The 23,405-nt window shown below is 35.1% G+C and overlaps 1 protein-coding gene across 12 annotated transcripts in view; it reads right to left on the reverse strand.

Annotated features, from left to right (window-relative positions):
• The window catches only part of LOC110828182 (uncharacterized), a 62,130-nt gene that overhangs the window by 4,398 nt on the left and 34,327 nt on the right, over positions 1-23,405 (reverse strand). For 9 of the 12 annotated variants that reach the window (XM_087359062.1, XM_087359064.1, XM_087359058.1 and 6 more), the window contains 25 exons: positions 21,968-22,920; positions 21,202-21,335; positions 20,225-20,392; positions 18,547-18,588; positions 15,602-15,706; positions 14,436-14,582; positions 13,324-13,464; positions 13,057-13,166; positions 11,941-12,133; positions 11,526-11,732; positions 10,975-11,127; positions 9,744-9,845; positions 8,898-9,017; positions 8,331-8,555; positions 8,066-8,236; positions 6,847-7,053; positions 6,582-6,752; positions 5,815-6,021; positions 5,196-5,366; positions 4,451-4,690; positions 3,559-3,702; positions 2,707-2,862; positions 2,205-2,413; positions 1,639-1,784; positions 849-999 (listed from right to left, as the gene is read on the reverse strand). In XM_087359062.1, coding sequence (XP_087215188.1) covers positions 849-999; positions 1,639-1,784; positions 2,205-2,413; positions 2,707-2,862; positions 3,559-3,702; positions 4,451-4,690; positions 5,196-5,366; positions 5,815-6,021; positions 6,582-6,752; positions 6,847-7,053; positions 8,066-8,236; positions 8,331-8,555; positions 8,898-9,017; positions 9,744-9,845; positions 10,975-11,127; positions 11,526-11,732; positions 11,941-12,133; positions 13,057-13,166; positions 13,324-13,464; positions 14,436-14,582; positions 15,602-15,706; positions 18,547-18,588; positions 20,225-20,392; positions 21,202-21,335; positions 21,968-22,920 — 4,773 coding nt within the window. The remainder of the gene's footprint in view (positions 1-848; positions 1,000-1,638; positions 1,785-2,204; positions 2,414-2,706; positions 2,863-3,558; positions 3,703-4,450; positions 4,691-5,195; positions 5,367-5,814; positions 6,022-6,581; positions 6,753-6,846; positions 7,054-8,065; positions 8,237-8,330; positions 8,556-8,897; positions 9,018-9,743; positions 9,846-10,974; positions 11,128-11,525; positions 11,733-11,940; positions 12,134-13,056; positions 13,167-13,323; positions 13,465-14,435; positions 14,583-15,601; positions 15,707-18,546; positions 18,589-20,224; positions 20,393-21,201; positions 21,336-21,967; positions 22,921-23,405) is intronic. The other 3 variants (XM_087359056.1, XM_087359057.1, XM_087359066.1) reach the window with 3 other exon arrangements.

Raw genomic sequence — 23,405 nt, forward strand, 5'->3', positions numbered from 1 at the left:
AGGCAATCAACTTTAAATGGAGTAGTTTGCATTAAGTATTTTAAGAGTATCAGTTGGTACTAAGACCCAAAGCTGAAACGCTGTGAACATAAAAGCCCACCACTGACCCAGTCTTGAGTCTGTTTAATTTAGTTTTCAACATCATAGTATATGCCCAACATAAATTACATTTTTTATCCTGAACTTCAGAGATTGCAGACCAAAATACCATATAAACCTGTTGCCCTTCTAATTCAAGATAAATGCAAGAACCATTAAAGTCTCTTTGAGCTTCAATTATAACATTTTAAAACCCTAATCTTTCTCCTGTCAACTTACTGATCGAAACCACTCCTACCATAAAATCCTCTTCAATTCATGTCCTGCAAATCCAGAGACATGAGTTTCTTTATGTCTCAAACATTACATGCTATTACAAGGGCTCAACAAGCACACTGACCTACTTGTCCCTGACAAATGAAACAAAAAAGCCAGTAAGTGCTGCTGCTGTGTTAACACACAAATTTTGTGCAGAGAAAATGGTATTTATGCCAACCTTAAAAGTAAACAGTGGTAACTCCAAATTAGACTCTTAGATGAGATCTAATTATCAATAGAAACAGGTAAGCCCTCTCAATTAAATTAGAAGTTTAAAATACAAACAGTTTGTCTCAATTATTATTTACAATAAAGGTATAGGTACATCCAGCTGTCTACTGCATGTTACTACTACTCAGTTGAGGTACAGATGTATTGGCCCTTTATTATTACCACCAGTTGCCCGATCTATATATGGCCAGTAAGAGTATAACAAAAAGGAAGAAAATAATAAGAGAAGAGGTAATAAACAAACATTTCCACACATTTACCTCACATGGTGCTGTACAAAATCAGTCTCCCACCTCTGCAACATGGGTCGGTCTCTACTGGGTGGAGACATGAGAACATCGTACTCTTGTGCTGGGGCTCTGCAAATTCCTAAACTGCTCACAGATGTTGATGACCCATGTCTTCTTGGACCTGAAACAACAAAAGACTTGTGTAGGAAACCGAGCAGCATGATAACAAAATATGTAAGTTGAGAAATGGGTATATTCAATGTATGAAACTACACAAAACATATACTTGATACCCTCAACCTTTCGAATCAGATTGACCGTACTTCAGCGTAACATCATAAAGAGCATCTTACAGAAGAACAAGATAGTAATGAAAAGACATCAATTGGACAGATCTTAAGAAGAAAAGTTGTAAGGAAGGGCGGTAGATGGAACCAGTTCAGAATGGTCTTTGTTATTAAGAGACTTAAATATTTGGATTCTGCTATCATAGTGGTAATGGTGGTATGTCACTGCCCCCCCCCCCCCCCCCAACAACTCTGACATCAACAGGACCATTAGCAAATGTGCAAGGAATGTTCCACTATGTTTATATTTCCTAACTTGTTTGTCATGATGCCTAACATGTCAGATGTCTACAGTCATCAGGTACTCACATCTAACTAATCACTTTCCTGCACCACTGCTGACTAGTGTCATAGCCACAGACATAGGAAACAGCCTACTACACATCATAAACATGTTAGGGAGTTATAATACAAGGAATGTTGAAACGCTTTTTACAGCAAACGAAGTCCGCAATAAGATGCTGTTTACTCACCATGATACGAGGACTGCGCACTGGACAGTGTACTCTCACTACAACCTCTACTCAGCACAGCACTGCTTCCTACCCGACGTCCGAGTCGCCACCGCTGCACCAAATAACGCATACGGGACAGCGCAATCATGACTATTGCTGCCGTCCTGAAACATGACAACCATGCAATGACTTCTTAAATTTTTAACAAGCACAGATGGAAAAGACTAAGGAAGAATAAGGATTGAAATAATTAGAAAGCATTTAAAAATAAAAACTTTGGAAGGTAAATTAACATATTACAGTATGGGCATGTTTTAAAAATGAATGAAGAGAGAATCCCAAAGAAGGCCTTGAATATGAAAGTAAAACACTGAAGAGGGAGGCTGAGATCAAGCTGGGAACAAATTAGGAAAGATGTCAGACAGGATAGAAAAACATGGGACGAAGAGTATCAAGGCAGAGACAGATGGAGAGGCTTGGTTGTTAGACAATCCATATAAAATGTAAACGCCTCAGGAAGAAGTTGACATAATATCAGTCTGATGAATAACTGACAGTATTAACTTAAAAATTAAAAAACTTACTTAAACCTTGTCCTTGGTTTTTTCTGAGACACAGAATGCTGCTGGTGAAGCATGGCTTCTTGTACACCAGACAGGTGAGCCAGGCGTCTTACAGTGATTGCTTCTGACTCTTGATACCCACCAAGAACAACTAGAAGATACCTCTTCTGCCACACTAGAGCCTTACGATAGCTCTCTGACCGTTGATACTTTCCAAACAAGTGTTTCACCTGCAGAGGCATGTCTTATATTAATTAAGCTTTCTTTGATCCAAAATGCAACATAACATAACTGTCCAAAACTCCCCTCAAGCACCTACATGGCGTACAGTGGAACAGCTTTACTTTACTTTGTAAAAGATATTCTATAGAATTTATTTAACAGTGTTTACACTATAACTTCATAATGTATGGTAAATTGCATTTCATTTAAAAATGAATGATACTTCCAGTAAAAACCATCACCTTGAAACATGTGCCAAAACACATTAACCTCTTAAAAGTAAGAACATGGAACAACTCACTCTATCAGTGGTGTCAGCACCTTCACCTATTCTAGAACCATGAATGGCATCAGCTTCAGCTTGAGCCAATGCCAATTTGAGTGCAGCTTTCTCCTGTGCCCATAAAGCTCTCTCTGCAGCAAATTCCATGTGTACTGAATCCATTTCAGCGGGTACCTCAAATGAGATAAAACACATCTATAAGATGCTATACAGCATGAGCATCTGACAGCATCATTAAGTGTGTCATAAAATAAAATAAGCAAAGGTTATTTAATGATATTGTAAGTTTTATGTGTATGGAATAAAAATTCATAGTAGTTCAAAATGTATACATACACATGGAAAATTTGTGCATCAACAGGAGTATAATATAACATATCTTGGAGCAATAGGTTGCGAAGTTACAAACAGGACTGAAATTGTTCAGGATATGGTTCAAAGGTACATATTTAAGTTCACTACACATGCCAGTGGACACATACTAGTTCCAGGTCAACCCAGTTTACACAAAAAATGATTATATTTGCAACAAAATAGTGTGTGCACACGTGTATGTGTTCTCTCTCTCTCTCTTTCCATCTATCTATCTCTGAAACTCTAGTATCCAGCTATGCATCCATACAGCATCACAACCCAGAAGAAAAACACCAACATATTCACTGCTGTGAGAACTTCAAATCTCAAGTTTTGACACAATGTTTCTATAAATTCTTATGTCTAAAGCGGGTAGTTACTAATCACATAACAGAAACTTCAGAAATTCCCCTTATATATAAATTTGTTCAGAATCCAATATTTTAATGTCATTAAAGAATAACTAATGTAAAATGCTATTAAGGATTAGAGCAAAGTAAAGCCACCTGTCCTTACCTGTGACCTACGTGCAGTCTTGAGCTGCTCTTCCAGTTCCTTAATTCGGGCCTGAAGGCGTTGGCGCTCCCCTGTTAGCCGAGAGAGTGTAAGGGCTACTTCTGCATTTTCGGTCACATGTTGCTCCAGCATCACATTCACATTCTGAATCACGGGTATAGTTATATCATGCCACACTTTCATCATAACATTTTTAAAATAAAAGTTTAGAACACTATGCATTACTGGAAGAAGGTTCAGACATTTCAGAAGAAATGACCACCCCATTTCAGGGTATAAATGAAATGTTGGACGCTTCCTCCAATAATATACGACCCTACAACTCAGAAGACTAAACTGGTATACACTGGTGCACTAGTTTATTTTTTGTGACAAAAGATCAAAATTATTGCTCCCATAACATATCTGAGTATTAGCATGTTATGTTTTTTGAGAAAACATGTGAGGAAATGTATGCATAGTGTAACAATTCTGGCAAGTTAATCAGAATTTTACATTTGTGAAAGGCTGAGAAATTCCCTACATGGGGATTCCTAATAAAGTAATTTCCTAGGTGGGGATTCCACAATTCTGCTTGCAGAAATGCATCCATGAATGTGACCATTACTGTTGTCTGATTTTAACAAAAATTGGAATTTAGTGACTCATTTTAGAAAAGTTCCCCAATATCAAAGTCTGTGGAAATTTGTTCAGCAATTTTTATGTTGCCATACAACAGACAGAAAGATGGAAAAATTGACAGATAAAGACATTTTTAATATGTGCTCTACAAGGATGCAAATGCACATAAAGCACTATCTTTAATCCAATGATCAAAAACTCGGACCAACAGGCAGAAACACAGTTAATGTTCTATTACAGGAAGTAATTTTAGACACTGCCTGATGCTTACCTTTAGCTTCTCCAGAACAGGAGATGGAACATCAGGTGAAGAAGATAACTCCCTGGATATTCTCTGTTCCCTAACTCTGCTGTTTTCTAGATCCTGCTTTAGTTTCTGCACTTCCTGCCTCAGTTCAGTTGTTTCCCGATCCAATCCTGCACCTACCACCTGCTCGTTGCTTTCCAGAAGTTGCTGTGTAAGCTTGGACACTTCCTGCTCCAAGCTCACTATCTTTTGCTCCAGGTCAAACTAACATAACAGTAACCTCACACAGAAATTTGCAAAGAAATCCTCTCTATTATAATTTGTAGCTAAGAAGACTAATCCTTGAAGTTGATGATGATCATGATGACAAAGACAGTTTTGTTTTCCTAAGCTGATTAAGCTTTGTCATGGATTTCTTCAGTGTCACCTAATCATTTATTATCACTTTCATCATCTCATTCAAAGATGTATAAATTCTGCATTTGAAATAAGATCATTAAAGAGTCTAAGAATGATGCAACAAAATTTCTGAAATATAAAGTTTAACCTTCAATATACCTGTAAACAAACTGTGAGAAAAGTACTGTTAAAGAGGTCTACAATTCCTCACACCTCATCTTTGCAAAATTTAACACGAGAATTTACTTTATCTATGACAAGGTTTGATGTTGCTATCACCATGTACATCAAGGATTTGGATTGCTATAGCTAACATAATAGTGAGGACCACATTTTCAGCACAAAGTAACCTGCTTAAATAAATACTAACCTGTAATAACTGGGCTTTCTGAAGTTCCCGCCTATTTTTATCAATTTCCTCCTGATCCAACTGTTTTTTTCTCTGTCTTCGAACATCTGTTTCCTTCAGCACACGAACCTTCCTCGCCATGGCTTCCATTTCAACATTCCTAAGACTCACTTGCTCCTGCACATGAACCAGCTGGAAATATTATAAAATGTAAGTACAGAGTTGTTTAGTTGGACACCTGTACATATATATATATATATATATATATATATATATATATATATATATACACACCATGAATTCAAAAGTCAGTCACAAAGTACAAAACTTACAGATAAGTACAATCCGAAATATTAAATAGGTTTCACAAACAACAGAGGTTAGTAAAAATATGAAAATGTTACACTAAATCTACCGCTATACAGCAGATGTGTTAATGATGATGGTGGTTTACAATGTAAAGAAACAATAAACTGTAAGAAGATTATAACTGTAGGAATTCATCAACAGAGTAAAAGGTGTGTGTATTTAAGTTATCTTTTTAATGCTATATTATAAAACGTAAAGTATAAAATTTTTAGTCTAAAGATTTGTGACAAAGATGTGTTATTAAAGTGATACATGACACAATTCATGTTACCTGTGCGCTGAGACTGTCCCGCTGTCCTTCTACAGTTAGCAACTCTCTCTTTAGCTGTTGGATTATTCCTTTCTCTATTTCTATCTTCTGCTGTCCCAGTTGCTTCTCCTTCTCCACTGAAGATTCCAGCTCCTCTGCTTTCTGTTGTACCCTTCGCAACTCCAACTCGAGTTTTCCACATCGCTCTTTCTCTAATACCGACTTAACCTAAAATTTAACACGTAGATATTTATTCAGTCTTGAAAGAAGACACCACACCAACATCATACAAGACAATAAGAAGATCCATCACGACACAAAGTTTATTGTCTGGAAATGTTTTTGAGGCTTGTTGCATAGAAACAATTGTACCATAACTTTCTAGCACAGATCAATAAATTAATAGTATTACATTACCCTAATTAAAAAAAATAGTATCATCCTAAATTTGGTATCACTATCTTAATGACTTATTCTCATATTAAAGTTGAACTTGTGAAATATTTTTGTTTCTAGATGTTTCAATTAAGTTTAACCTGTTGATATTTCACTTTGAGTATCCCTGAAAACAAAAAATTAGTAAAGTGCTAGTATAGTGGTCTACAATTCCTCACCTCACTTCACCTATACAGAATTCAATGACAAAACCCACTTTATCTATCTCAAAAATTTATTTTGCCATGATAATGTAAAAAAAAATACTTTGGGTTGCTATATATATCATGACAGTGAGGACATCACACTAGGTGTGGCTAAACAAACAGTGTCATGTTTAAACAAATACCAACCTGTAAAGACTGGGCTTTCTGAAGTTCCCGCCTGTTTTTATCTATTTCCTCCTGATCCAACAGTCTCTCTTTCTGTCTCTGAACTTCTGCTTCCTGCAGCACACAAACCCTCCTCTCCATGGCCTCCATCTCAACATTCCTGAGACTCAGCTGCTCCTGCACATGAATCAGCTGGAAATATTTAACGTAAAGTACAAAATGTTTAGTCTAAAGATTTGTGACAAAGATGTGTTATTAAAGTGACACATGACACAATTCATGCTACCTGTGCGCTGAGACTGTCCCGCTGTCCCTCTACAGTAAGCAACTCTCTCTTTAGCTGTTGGATTATTCCCTTCTCTATGTCTATCTTCTGCTGTGCCAATTGCTTCTCCTTCTCCACTGAAGATTCAAGTTCTTCTGCTTTCTGTTGTTCCCTTTGTAACTCCAATTCCAGTCTTCCACATCGCTCCTGCTCCAACTCTAACTTAACCTAAAATGTAACATGTATATACACACACAGTCTTGAAAGAAAGGACAAAGTGCACTAGCATCACACACGATATTAAATAGCTCCATCACCACACAAAAACCTGTCTGCTGGAAATGTTGTTCTTTATAAGGTTTGTTTTCAACATCAAACACTTAAAGTTTATTGCATAGGTACTACTGTACCATAATATCCTATAAGAGATGAATAAATTAATAGTATTACAATCCCCTAATTTAAAATATCGTAACATTCTTAATTAGGAGTTACTATTTGAATTATATTTATTCTCATATTAAAGACAAGCATGTGCAATATTTTTCTGCCTAGATCCTACAGTTATTTTCAAAATATTTTCCAGTGCAAACTGTAGAGATATGAAAAAGTACAAGATACAGTGAAGGATGACATCAGTGAAACTATAGTAATATTTCGTACTATGATGTTAGAGACAGAAATAAATAAATTTACTTTCAAACACAGACAACACTATGTAACTGTCAAAATAACAGTAAAATAAATAAAATAAATGCAGTAAAACACAGTATCCCATGCCTTAAAAATAAATGACAATTATTCACACAACCAAAGGATATTGTTCAGTGTCTAGGTAACTTATGGAACATACTTAAACAAGCTACAACTGCCTCATTCCTAATCCTTACCTAATAATACATTACAAATTCATCTCATTCAGTGCTGTGTGACTTCTGCATTTGACATAGCAAAATAAAATAACCTAACAATCATGCAATCACATTATTGAAAGACTGAGTTTAATCGCTCCTATTTCAATGAGCATCCCTGGAAATATATAGTGAGAAAAGTGATACTATAGCATCCACAATTCCTCACCTCATCTATATAAAATTTAACATGAAAACTTATTTTGTCTATCAGAATGTTTGATTCTGCCAACACTACATAAAGAAATCTTTGATTTTCTACATGTAACACATCAGTGAACACCTCATTGAGTGTGGCTAAACAGTGTCATGCTTAAACAAATACCAACATGTAACGACTGGGCTTTCTGAAGTTCCCGCCTGTTTTTATCTATTTCCTCCTGATCCAACAGTCTCTCTTTCTGTCTCTGAACTTCTGCTTCCTGCAGCACACAAACCCTCCTCTCCATGGCCTCCATCTCAACATTCCTGAGACTCAGCTGCTCCTGCACATGAATCAGCTGGAAATATGAAACATAAAGTATACAATTTCTAGTCTAAAGATTTGTGACAAAGATGTGTTATTAAAGTGACACATGACACAATTCATGCTACCTGTGCGCTGAGACTGTCCTGTTGTCCCTCTACAGTAAGCAACTCTCTCTTTAGTTGTTGGATTATTCCCTTCTCTATTTCTATCTTCTGCTGTGCCAATTGCTTCTCCTTCTCCACTGAAGATTCAAGCTCTTCTGTTTTCTGCTGAACTCTTTGTAACTCCAACTCCAATTTGGTACCTTGCTCCTGCTCTAACTCCAGCTTCTGCTCCAACTCCAGCTTACCCTGATATGTACCAAAAAGATGATATAGGATCTTCCAAAGTAGTCAGGCATACCAGCATCATCTTTCTTTAAAAAAAAAGCCTAACACAAGGTTTTTCTACTTAATCACCAAGTCCTCCTTGTTCAGATTTTAATATCCATAAAAGATAAAGATATTCCTGTAACCTATATTTTGAAATGCTGTAAAATGTCTCAAAATTAAGATTGAATTATTTTTAAAAAATCATGGGACTGTGTCAATGACATAAATATCAAAGCTGTAAAAACAAATAAAAAGTTCAATCTGAAGAAGAGTCACATGAAGTCAGTGCAAGGAGAATGTTGTAATAACAGAGGTGCTTACGGCCAATTGGTTCTTCAGTGACATTATTTCGGAATCCTTCTTGTTCAATATTGTTTTGAAGTAACTGTTATCATGATCTACTTCTGATCCTGAAAAAACTTCACGTGGGCTAGTATAAAGCTGGAACAAAACATAAACTCTATTACCAACAAAAATATTACTGCTCCAATCATGCTGAAATCTGTATGTACCAATCCCAAGGTTCAATAACAGTTGACTAGTAAACAATGAAGTTAAAATGTTATATTAAGTTCACTGTTACAGTAATGGTTCATGTCAATTTGTCCCCTCATTAATAAGTTGACTCAATATGGTTGACAAAACAGAATCTCAGTGTGCATATGGGTTTACTAACTTTGTGGTACCCTGGTATTACACATGTGAAATGGGTGGCATGAAAGAAAGAATTCACACTCTTCTGGTGTCAGGTTTTAGAAATGATGATGGATGTATAGGTATGTCGTTGTGCTGTATCAACTGCAGAGAATAAGTTGTGGCAAGTGAGATGTGTGCAAGGGTAATCATGAATGAGAAGTAAAAAGGAATTTTGATGGAAGGAGTTGTTGAAATATTCATTTCAACTTTGTGAATTGCTATGCCTTATACTTCACTTAAGATTTTACCTTCTGGACCATATATTTTTCTTAAGTTAATAGAGTTTTCACTCTACTGCTCAAATAATTGACTTGTGGTTTGCTCATAACTTTGATTTATACACAATTTTAATTATCCAGTATTGAAATAATGAACTTTCTGTATAATCACTGTTCTTTTAAAGCACAGACATAAATCAACAGACTATAACTGCATGACAGAAAGAAGACACTCAATAACAACCGCACTCACCACATCATCTCTATCGAGACTCAGAAATCCTTCAGTAATGTTTGATTTGTGGAACCTCATCTCATCTCGTGGACCAAACATACGCTCCATCTGACTGCTCCTCTGAAAATGTCCAGAAATTTAAGTCTACCACAATCAAAACTCCTGTTTCTCCCACTTTCATATTGTTTTGAGAATGAGAAATTGCAGAATAAGAACACTATATAAATGACTAACAGAGTAACACTTTATTTAAAGCATGGCAGCAGGATTATAGGCTCCAAAATCACGGTATCCAAATTCTTATGTTTCCAAGACATTTCATCAAAATGTTTTTGTCTATAACAATTAGTCTACTCTTCTACATCCACAATCATATGCCCATTTTGTCTTAGGATAAGTCACTTGTTTGTCCTCAAACATTTTGTCAAATATTTTTTTGTCCAAAGTTATATGTCTCATTGCGCTTAGCTCACTAAGAATTTGTTACTGTTCTTCAGATGGTGAAATTACATCTCACAATAGTACTAAAGAAAGAATAAACAATTGCTGACTATTGCAGTAATGTCTATGATGTAACTGAACTGCATCTGTTTATCCAGTTAATTCTGAAGAGATTAAAATTATGACATACAAATATAATAACATCAGTTGAAATAATAGCTGTGTTCAGAACAGTACCAATACTTACATGGAATGTCATCCTTCCACTTTGCGTTTTCTTTTACAAAATGACAGCTAACACTGTAACTCAGATGTAAGAGCAGTGCAGTCTCACTGTTGCAACCAGTGGGACTAACATTAACAGAGTTTTTAGTATTTAAGGAGTTAAATCAAGAAGCATGAAATGAAAATTCTTCTGTAACACTTTTCATCCTTCTTATTTAATTCCTTAGAAACTGAAAGACAAACATGTAAATGACTTTTGAGGTTCTCATGGCAACAATTATGAACATGTAAGACTTGAGGTTCTCACAGCGGTGAGTATGAAGATTTCCGTCTGAATATCACCCTGATGACGGAGGCAGTATGACCTCTGAAACGTTGGTTAATATCGACCAGACTACACAGCACAACAACCCAGAAGACGTAAATCTTCAATTATGAACATATTGCTCTGATGATGGAGGCAGCAAGGACCTCTAAATCATCAGTAAACTTCTACCAGACTACAATCCAGAAGACAGCCATCTTCATGTATATGACTTCCACCAGTTCTATTTAAATAACAGAGAAAGAGAGCACCCTTTACCTCTAACACACGTTTTTCTGCCTTCAGCTTCTTGCAGGTCTCTGTGAGCTTCTCAATTGTTTCTAATTCTTCATTTGCCTTTGTATGCCATTCCTTTTCTTGTGCCATCATAATTCTTCTGGTTTCCTGAAGAGTTGTTTTCAACTCCTTTACCTAGAAAAAGATATCAGGGACACAATATATTTTATTTAAAACTGACAGTGACTGTACATATGCACACATGTGCTGAAACTGGTCTAATGATAAATACAGACTATCAGTCATCACTGGAAGTAATTCCTCAGAGTAACTGACTCTACCAAGTATAACACTTATAACATGGTTTGCATATTTTTAGTATAAAATATAATAAACTCTGAGAAATGGCAGAACAAATTTTCTGAAAACATTGTTCTAATAGAGTATATACAGGATGCACAAAGGAAGAAGTTAAAAGATGTAAGATCTGCAACTGACTGTTTTATCTGCAAAAGTGCTAATCACTTGTCTTCAATGTTTGGTTACATCTGAAACGTTCTTAATTGAATACATAAGACTACTTCATTACATGCCTCCTGGTCCCTGGTCTCTATTGTCTCACGGAGTCTGCTAAGTTCCTTCTCCTGATCACAGACTTTTGTCTGCAGTTCTGAGTTTGCTTCTTTCTTCTGGCTGTCTGTCTTTTGACGCTGTTCATCCAATCGTGACTGTAGAGCTGAAATCTTGAGAAGCTGTTTTTCCATGTATTCCTGTAAGGCATCTCTTTCTGCAACCACATCCTGTAACAGTAACTCAAAAATGAAACTAATAATCATCCATCAATGTTTCCACCAGGTTTCCATGTTATGAGGTCATTCTCTACCTTTACTGATTCATGAACAAATAACACCAGTGGGATTTTGTATCTACCACAAGTCTACAAGTTATAAAGAGGAAATTACTAATACAACTCTATTCCCAAAAATGAAAGCATCAAGAACACATTACTTCTTCATTCTTCTTGACTCCCTTAAGCTGCATCTCTAGGTCTCGTATTCGCTTGAGAGCCACTTCCTCTGCTCTAGAGTGCCGCTGAAGCTTGTCTTGCAGTCGATGTAATTCATCCAGTGGCAAACAAACAGGAGATTGAGTGTTGCGTGCTTCTTCAGGAGTATCACATCGAAAGGCATCCAGTTGTTCCCTATGTGAAATGATCAAAATTTAAACTGAGTATCATTTTAAAAAAATTACAAATTATTAGCACATATACAGATGATGTACTTTCTACAAATTACAGCTTATAAACAGAAATCCACAAAATAACCTCAACATAATGGTATAGTGATTCTTGTAAATTATCATTATAATCATCTTCTCATCACCATTAATTTATAATTACTATAGAATGAGTCTGATATGTCAGTGGCAACACATCTCGGAGACAAAAGACTGACTATTCCAACTGGTTTAACGCGGTTTTCCTTAGTCCATCCAGTCAAATACCAGGACAGTACCTTACAATAGTCCATGACCACATCCTTCCACATACCTCTCAAGTCACTATTCACAACCATCCTACAATATCTCACTTGATGCTACATAATTTAAACAACATAAAATTGCCCAAAAAACAATCATTATAACCAGTAAATTCAAAATGGTTTTGTGTAAATTAAGAGTAGAATTTGGAATCTGAATACAATCTTCACATATTTTTATGCTCAAATAAAACCTTACCATATGGCATTTGTTAAATATTTATTTTATTAAAAACCTTCAAATAATTTGAAGCACATTAGGATGTCAATTAATTAATGCTTTCCGAAATAATCATACAGGGTACACCGTATTAAACATAGGCCATCCACATGCTTTACCTCTTATGGGAAAAAAAATCCCATAACAACTGAATCTTGCTTATTAAGTCCTCAGAAAAGTACAGAAATTTAACTGTGACAATAATTTTGTTTTGTTACACAGTGGCTTCAATTCAATCAGAAATATTTCATTAACAGGTATAAAAATTTCAGACCCTTCTTATCCAATGGCAACAATGTCTATGATTTATCCATAATTTAGTAACACTTCCTGAAATGCACAAATAATCAAGAAAATGAACCACACCTTATTGAAACATCTTCAGAAGGAGAACTGCAGCTGGCACTGGACACAGTAGCATGATATGATTCAAGGTCCTTGGTCTTCTTATCTACTGCTGCCTCCAAGTCCCTCAGCTGAAACAAAATTACGCATGAAGCAGTCACGTCAGTCAGTGGTCACTCAACAAGCACTTCCACAACATGAATTCTCATATACTATATCAGCCACAAATTTAATGGGAAACAAATGAAATTCAGACCATCACATTCCTTTATAAAATATGTCACACACCTGCGTCTTCATCTGCCGCAAGGCTGTAGAGTTTGAATGAAACTGCTCGACATGCAACCGATGTTTCTGCAATTGTTCTTCAAGATGGCTGATGTGCTCTGTCAATTCTGACTTGCCAGAATCCAATCGCAATGAGTTCAACTGTACATAAGCAAAAAAAAGCACCCTATAAAACTGGAAACATTGTCTAGGGAAGTAATCCACAGTAACACAGGCCCTAATCCTCAAGGTCATTACATTATATCTGAATTTTTGGTTAAATCATAAAACAGGCAGCTAGTTCATGATCTTCTCTTAACCAGTGTACCATCCATAGTCCCAAAGTTTTAACTTCTTCCCCTGCCTTTTAACTGTCTGGCCATGCTCTCAGCAAGATACAAATATTCTGCTGAGACAGAACTCTTCTTTCCATGCAGATCAAAATAAATGTGCCCTTTTGAGGAGTATTCAACAAGCCAACCTTGGTAGAATGTTACCAGGTAGACTTTTACATCATAGACTACCAGTATGTCTACATGTCTACACATGGATTTGAAGGGGGGGGCACATAGGGAGGTAGCAACCCTACTAATTGACATCAGTGAAAAACATATGATTAGGTTCAGTTAATTTAATTCCATTTTCAGTATTTTTTTCTGCAAATATGTACATGCATATGTTTCCAGTATCACAGAACTGAAATAATAGGTGGCACTTCATAGGGTAACATAAATTCATTCTTGCAAAGCTAATTAACATTACAGATATCACACTATAAAGATTCATAAATTCTGATGTTGGTGAAGCCAACATTACATAGAAATGTAAACTATTCTCTTTACATTCAATACTAATATAAAACATATTTAAATAAAAATTGTAGATCCTAATGAGACCATATTTTATGCTATGTCATAATCTCTTTCATATGATAAACCACTTTGAACAAAAATATTACAAATTTAACCCAAGCTTCATGTAGAGTAGAAATTATACTTGATTGATATAAATCAAATTAAAATTTATGTGGGCAACTTTAACTGTAAAAATTAAACACCACATTTCATTAATATTTGTTGAGTGGTTTTGGAGATGATATACAGATGGACAAATGCATAAAAGTTGTCACTCACTTCCTCTGCCAGTTCCTGATGAGTCCTACTCTGCTGTTCCAGTATAGCATGCAGCTCACACAACTGCTGTTCTACAGCAGCCTCATGTTGCGTCTTTGTCTCAACCTGACTCTCCAGTTCACCAATTATATCTCGCAACACCCAGATCTGTAAGAACAGGAGCTTCAATCTCAGCACAGAATGTACTCATAGACAAAGCTATAAAAATGTATACAATTATCTTTTATGGTGTTTCATATGACTTCAGAACCTATAATAACATCACTAGTTAATTTACAATAATTACTGAAAGACACATTACATAAACTCTCTCACACCTCAATAACAGCCACAATAAAAAAAAACAATTTTTCTTTAAAACTTTAAGTGTTTCATCACTATCCTAATCACACTGCAATCAAAAGTACAGTAAATCCCTGCAAATGCAGGATGCAAGGTGCCTGGAAATGTCATAAACACATTCAGTAAACTTAAATATATCGAGGGGAATGCTGATTAGGAAAGTCAAAATAGAATTTATCTGTATGTGTTCATATTAAAGAAAGTATACTTCATATAAATAATACAGAAATACACAATTTAATAACAAGCATAAAATATTCAATTACCTAATGTAAAAGCGAGATTTATATTTTTGAGTTGTTATGATGCCCCTGCCAAGTTCAATGCCACTCAGTCTGGCACTGCATTAACTATATACAAGGGTAATTCAAATTAAAACAATTGTCTTACTATAAAATGAGTGTACTGTTTTACAGTAAAACTGATTCACATTACTTCTCAACAGTCGCATTGTTTTTCTCAATATATTTTCCGATGATCCACCAATGCCTTGATGGCATCATGGAAATAAGGTCTAATTGGAAGATGGCTGCCTTCTGGGTTGTAGTGCAATTAAAACCTCAAAACCTACCAAGGTCTGATTAGTCACACAACCAATTTCACATCACACAGCATACCTCTGTCATTTTTTTCCAAATTCTGCTTCCTAGGTTTTATCCATGAAAACATTCCTGTCACAAACTGGAAAGAATTAAACATGATTTCTGACAAAATATGTGCAGAATGATTAAAGAATGAAAGAAAGTCTCAGATTCTGAATTAAAGAGAGGCCTGCATAAAACAGAGAAATATTCATGCCCATTGGTGTTCCCTTATGCCAGTACCTTGTCAACAGCAGCTTTCAATTCTGTTTCTAATTCTTCTCTCTTGACATCAAAGTCTTTCTGAAGAGCTGCTGCCTCTTTTACTTGCAATTCTAGTGACTCCACCTGTCAAAACATTACATCATAACGCACATGAGACACACATTAACAAATTCATTCATTGCAATACAAGATCCCGAGATTGAATGAGTGCTTGAGTTGCAGAAATTATCACTTATAAATATCACCAAAATTGATAGTTTCAATACAGAATTACTTTTAATAATAAACACTTTGCTGTTGCACGAAGATAGCAAGGTATGTTAATGCATTATGAAAAAATTCTGTTTATTAATGAAATTAATTTCCATCATTACAGTGCAACTACAATACTGCTTATGACTCTTCAATTATATATATAATTCTCTTCAATTATATATATAATTCCTGCTTCTATCCCCCAACTGCATAATCAAAACTTCCTGACAATAAAGTGTGCAAGTTTGTCAAAATTCTTCAATCTAGAAAACATTTTTGACATAAATACGTCTATGCGGAAGGGTCATTCGGCAAAAAAGCGTAACAAAGATGTGTAACGAAGTTGTGTGAGATCCATATCAACAATGTATAAATATGTACCGACAACAATGGTAATCTTTTATATGAACTCCTGCGTGCATTGTTATGTTACCTAAGAAACTAATTGTTGTGTCATCTGTTTACTCGGCATTGTTGTGTTACATTACTGCTGTCAACAATTAGCTTTCGTTACTACGAAAAGAGCTGAGCTGTGAATTGCTTGTATAAGAATTATTACATTACATTACATTATAGAGACGTATTTATGTCAGATTCTCCGGAACCGTGGTTCCACTGTCAACTTTTTCATACTTATTTTAAATTTACCTTTTCATCCAGCAATAAAACATATAATCAGAAATAGACTAGTCAGAATCAAGTTAAAACTGACTACAGTGAATATTAAATTTTTCTGAAGAGTATATATACATAGTGAAAAACAGTGTATACTCATCCTGAACTCTGAAGAACAAGAAATTGTCAGATGGTGGTATCATAGTTGTGCAAAGATTTCTGTTGGTAAGGTTTAACAAAACAGGTGTCCTTACTGGCAACAGATGACAAGATAAGACAAACCCCTGACAAGGAGTCATAATTCTTTTATATGACAATTTACTTAAAGTCGTCAAAGCAGCATACTTCTTATCACTCAAAGTTATGAAGAGTTTTCATTTGTTTGTGTGTAATTTAAAAGAATTCTGATTTCATCAATACATACAATTTTACATCTTTAACAAAACAAGCCATTCTGAAGCTGTTCTATAAACAGTAATAAATACATTTTACAGCACACTTTTATTCAATTATGGGGCCATAACTGTTATATGTGACAGTATAAACTATGCCCGTTCTCTAGGGCTTGAGATGAAATGACATGTATAATTTTCAACTACTCTATTCAGTACCTGACGAAAATACCCAGTGTGTCTAAATGTTCAAACATAACAACATCAATATAGTACTCCCATAAAAATAAAGTGTTTATAATTCTAAAAGCATTACATGCATGTTATTCGCATCATGCAAAACTATAATACAAGTTACTGGCTTGCGTTGAACAGTAACAACTAACAAAAAGCTTCAACATGGCCAATAACCTGTGTTTTTCTGACATACTCATGCAGCAAGTGTTTTCTTACACTCTGTAGCTTGTTACAGGATGGCCAACAAAATATTATGAGGGAATACACATAAAATCAATGGTTATTTAAAATGTATGCCACACAAAATATTAACAAGATTTTGGACTTCCTGTATATAAACTATCAACTAATTTACTCGATTACCAAGAAATTTATTTTCCTTTTACTTTACTAAGATCATCTAAATATTCATATTTAGACAGTTCCAAAAAGAAGAAAATGAATTAAAATAAACACAGGGAATCCTATGGATATTTTCTGTGGGAAAACAACTAAGTGGAGAAACAGAGATGCCACATCTGTACTAATAGATCTACAAACAATTTCAGTATTTCAAGTTTGGTACTTTGCCTATGTAAAACACTAAATATAAAGTACCAGTACATTTAAAACAAATATATATTATAATAATTAATTCTCATTTCTCTGTATATTCATCTTAATGTTATCCTCCCATCTTATTTTTTGATCTTACAAGTGAGTGTTTTCCAACTAGTTTTCCCACCAAAATCTAGTTATATTTAAGTATTAAATGTTATTTCAGCTCATACAAAATTGCCAAGAGAAGGTAGTTCTGGTAAACTGTCTGCACATAAAAATGACAAGTAATTTTATGTGTGAAGTGTGAAATTGCCAAATCATTTACATACACTGTGCAAGTTTGTGCTAGTAACACAGATTCAAAATGATACAGTTTCAGACTACTAAAGTGTGGTAGTTAATTCTCTTTTCTTTCATTCATTACACAGTGTTTTCTTCTGTTTCTTATACAAACAATAATACAATGTTCTCAACCAGTAATATCTAGGTGAAATTTCAGATTCTCAAGGCAGCAAGTATGAAGATGACTGTCTTCTGGGATGTTGTCCCATGAAACTGACAAATGTTTCAGAGCCTCTTATTGCATCTGAAACATTAGTCAATTTCTACCATACTGCATGGTGTAACATCCCAGAAGACAGTCACCTTCAGTAACATCTATTTTCAAAATTATAATATACAATATCATCAAAGTTCCTGTTCAAGCAACTTATGTAAAGCATACATATATTATTCTGATTCCCATTCAACTTTCTGAAACTCTCAATAATCTCAGCACATGCTGTTACCACAAACCGCAAAACAGATTCACAAACATCTTATCAAACCAAACACTGGCCACCCCTAAACAGCAAAGATAGCACAGAGTAGATTCAAACACTTGTTATAGCGGTGTTAGTTATAAGAACATGATGAGAAACTCACTGTCTGAATTCTGACGAGTTGCTCACTGCCCTCTAGTGCATCCTTTGTGCATGAGCAAACAGTTCAAGAAGAGACAGAGAGAAGGGTGGGGTGGAGGTGGGGTGCATGGTCAAGAAAACAAAAGATAAACAACAATTACTCCATCACCAAATCAGACAATGTTCAAATTAGTATGTAAATGCTAGTGTTCCATGATGCAAAACATACTGGAACAGGAGTAGCATTTTAAATCATGATAATCTACAAATACAATTTTATATTTCCTCAGGTAATAGCCATCAATGGTTTGCCATCACATTTTTTAAATAGACAAATAGGATTATTTTATTTTTTGTAACATGCATAATAACAGAAAAAGATGTAAACCTACATTTTATTGAATCTGATGCAATTTAAAAGTGACAGGAAATGTGGACAAACTTTTCAAAATACAAAATGATTCAAGCATTAATATATCTAGAATATAAATAAGATTTGCAGTCACGGCTAAGAGTGTTGGAGGTGGGGGGGACAATGGTAGACAATTTTTATTATGATTAAATTTGGCAGTGAAAGAAATCATCAGGCAGATATATAATTGCAGGAAGTTGAAAATGGATATTCTTATATATGTGACAGTTACATTCTAAATAAATGAAAACAATAAACTCTCAAGATGTTTTCACTTCAGGTATAAATTACATAAAGAGTAGTGTTCCAGAACTTTCAGTTACCAATATTTATATGTTCATTACATGAGCAAATACAACAGAGTGCAAAGGCTTCTTATTTTAAATGTATTCAAACTACAAAGCATAACCACCCAGCAAGCAATCATTTCAATATAAATAGGGCACTGTTCCCATATTAATGTTAAATCAAACTATCTTCATAGACAAGGAAATATATCAGTACTGTACATATTAATTGAACATTCAACCAAAACAGAAAGAAATATATGGTATGCTGATAAAATGCAGAGTTAGGAAAAGGACAGTAATGAAATAAAGGGGCAAATAAGTCTTCATGCTAAAGTGGACATAAATATTCAAGTTCTTTCTCTGAAGTCCCCAAGGCACTTACAATTGAAAGACAAACACTTGCAGCAAGACATTTAACATCTTATAAAATTTGCCTATGTAGTTCCAAGTCCCACAATTAAGACAAATTATTCTGCAACTGACCAAAGAGTTCACTTTAAAAGGCATTACTTCTAGCATAATTTCCATTTCACATAGGTCAACAAGCAATAATGCTGGTCCTACATGTAAAAAATATCTCTGATATCTATAGAATGCAGGACAAACAGGTATGGTGACTCTAATAAGCAGTTTCTTTCAAGTAAATTAAGTTATGATACCTATAATTTATTCTTAATCAAGTTACAGGATTACTCTGTGCATACACAAAAATATCAAACCAGCAATGTACTGGAGATATTTCTAACACTAAATTCGCAATCTAAACAGCAATATTGTGCAAACAGCTCTACATTTGTTACACTTTTTAGATGCATTTCTGGTGTACTTAAAAGATAAGACAACTTCTATAACTGTTGTTCTGCTATTTTTGTTCATTTGCCAACAAATTATTACATGTAATTCCGTATTAGAGTCTTTAACTAGTTAATTTTTCAGGCTGTATTCCTTTTAATCTTAGTCATAACCACTCAAAGCAAACTAAAAAATGAAAAACCAACCTCTTTAGTCAGGCGCTCACGTTCACTATGGTCATGATCTCGTTCATGAATCTGCTCCTGCAGCTTGGCAATTTCCCGCAAGAAGTCATCTCTCTCCTGTTCTCGTTCAGCTGCCTGCTCCTCCAGGAAGAGGCGCGTGGCTCGCAGCTGCTTATCTGCAGCCTCAACCTGCACAAACACAACACGTACAGAAATGTTGGACAGATTTGTGGCAGATGTGGGCAAAATGTTGACAATCCCTCCCAATGTCAACTAAAATAACAGCATAGTGAATATACTGATGGCAGTCTTCTGGGTTGTAATGCCACGTGGACTTGTATGAAGATACCAACATTTCAGAGGAAAAAACTGCCTTTAATATCAGAGGCCCATAACTAGCATGTAAGCCAGTGTTGTAACCCATGATGATGCGGGTAGTGCTGCATAATATCAAAGCTAAAAGAAACATAAATGCATTTTACTTTTGCCTCCCTTCAGAACCTTATGTTATTAATATTCAGTGATATGTCTGACAAAAGATTATTTCTTTCATGCCAGACCAACACCGACATATTCTCAGCTAAGCAGCCACACACAACAGCTGTAAATCCAAATAGCAAAACACAACACGCCACCTCACAAAGTGAAGATGTGTCAATATTCTCTCCAAAATTATTTACCTCTTGACAAAAAACCTTGTGAATCTAGGGAGGAGTGTCTAATGAGACCTGGCAGAGAAAGAAAGATACCAAAATGTACTCAAATTACTAATGATACTTCCCAATATTCTGTTATCCTTTCTCTAAACAATTTGTCAAATTGCGCTGACTAAAATAAAATCTGGGGTTGGTAGGAAGGTATAATCTCTTAAAAGATAAACCACAATGGCATTTCACATATATTCACAAAAAATGCTTCTGTCATTAGACAGATCACATCTACTGACTAACATTATTCACAGCAACAGTTCTTATTGGAAAAGTTAAAAAAGTACTTGCCTGTTGCTTTAAATCATCATGTTCCTTACGAGCTTCTTCTGACAGACGGTCACCTTCCTGGCACAATTCTTCGATCAGCTGGAGATGTGGGGACTTGTGATCACCAGCTGCCCTCTTACTTAGGACAGATCGAGCTACAAACATAATTTTTTTTTCATTCTATAAAGGTTTGTAACAACTTGTTGATACACAACACAGTATAGTAATTGGAGAATTGTCTTTGGATTGCTGTCCACTGTCTGGACTGACAGTACATACAGCATTTCAAAAGCCAATTCACAATTTTAAAATATATGAAATCAGAACACGTCTTGCATTTGACGGTGTCTAAGGAACCAATTACTAAATCTTACAATCAATGGCATCTTAAAATTGAAGAAATATGATAATATCCTTCTTGTGCTGATATACATGTTTAACTAATTATGATATGGTTTTTAATTACAATGCTTGAGTACAGTCACTTACAGATTCACTTAAGTTATAAATAACATCACACATAAGAGAAAATCAAAAAATAGTAATTTAATTCAAAGAAAAATATTTTAAACTTTTAAACTTGAAAGAATGCCTGTCTTCTTTTGCAGTTTATTTCATGATACATTTAGTAGTTCAGACAACACAGCACTGAATGACAGGACAGGTAATGAATAATTAATTGGAAGCAATGCTTCTATTCACAACTCTGAATTAACGTGAATGCTTTTTGTGCCAAATTGATCCTCTCGGGTATTGTAGCTAAAGATAAAAGCAAGATGTCACCCACCTTTATCTTGCAACTCAGCCATGTTGTGAAGCCTTCGTGTAAGACTAGGTTGAATGCTTTCACCAAATCCTTCTGTAACATCCTCCATCTTTCCAAGTTCAGATTCCAATTCTGTGACCCGCGTCCTTGCTGCTTTCAAATCTGACTCCAGGACTTCCTGCATAGTTTCCAGGCTTTTCAGATAATCCTGTAGGACAGCACGCTCTCTTTCCTTTCTCTGAGAATTTTCCAGCTGCATCATAAGCTCATCCTTTTCTTTTACCTCCATAGCCAGTTGGTTGGTCAGAATGTTCACCTTCTCCTCCAACAACATTACTGCATCTCGTGTAATTTGAACAGTTTTAGGCAAAGTGCCTGAGAGCCCAAGGACAGCAATTGCTTCAGCTTTCAATCTTTTCAAGCAGCTGTCAAGTTCTGATCGGAAATCCATGGACAGATCTTTGTTTCCCTCTATGCAATCTAACAAGTTGTCTTCATCAATAAGGCTGTTGATACTTGAAGCATCAGGAGCAAAATGAACCCTATGAGTTACATGGGCTGAACTGCTACTTTGTCTGATAGGTACAAGAGACTGATCAAGATGGTGTGATGCTATTGAGACCTCATCACAAGTGACTTGATCTTGTACCACTGATATGTCATTCTCTTGTGGGCTTGTTACAGTGGATTCTAATGAGAAGGTCTCTAAATTCTTAACGCTATTACTGCTACGGTTTGCTTCTGTGTTATTACCACATTCATTGTACATACTTTCAGTAACAGATGAAAATGCATGACCATTCACTTCAGATATGTTCTTTCTCAATTCCATGCTATTTTTAAATTCTTCTGACTCAAACCTCAGCAATTCTCCAATAAGAGTACTATTCAGCTCATCTTCACAAACAGTAAAATATGCAACCAGTTCCCCCAACAAGCACCTCAAAGTGACAGTCATTTTCTTTAGATTATCTCTGTGAATAAATTATACATTGCAGTATGAATTATCAACAAAGTACAAATTTAGTTTATAATTTAAAAAAATAATGATAGTAGCAACCTGTAAACTGGTGAGAAGTATATGAAATACTATGACACATTTTTACAATCAAGTACAATAATACAGGTTTCCAAAAATGTGTTGAAGTTTATATGTGCCAGTACATACATTGTACTTTTAAATTTATGCAGAAAATTTCACATTAACTTAATATTTCTAACAATGGTATGTAGTCATAAGTACAAATATTAATTTTCTTGGACCCTTCCATCTTCTGGGTTCAGAACCGTTAAATTCAAAAAAATCTTACCATGCTAGACAATTAAAGAAAAATTGTTTATTACTGGGAATACATGTCCCACAAGCTACTAACATTTTAGGAAAGAAAATATTAGGTAACCTTAAAATGTTAAGAAAAGTATGGATTACAACGCACCATACCACACAATTGTGACAACT

The sequence above is a fragment of the Zootermopsis nevadensis genome, unplaced genomic scaffold (assembly GCF_977971745.1).
Source record: "Zootermopsis nevadensis isolate Lab colony 2312 unplaced genomic scaffold, Znev_1.0 Znev_ptg000030l, whole genome shotgun sequence".
NCBI classification, from domain to species: Eukaryota; Metazoa; Arthropoda; class Insecta; order Blattodea; family Termopsidae; genus Zootermopsis; species Zootermopsis nevadensis.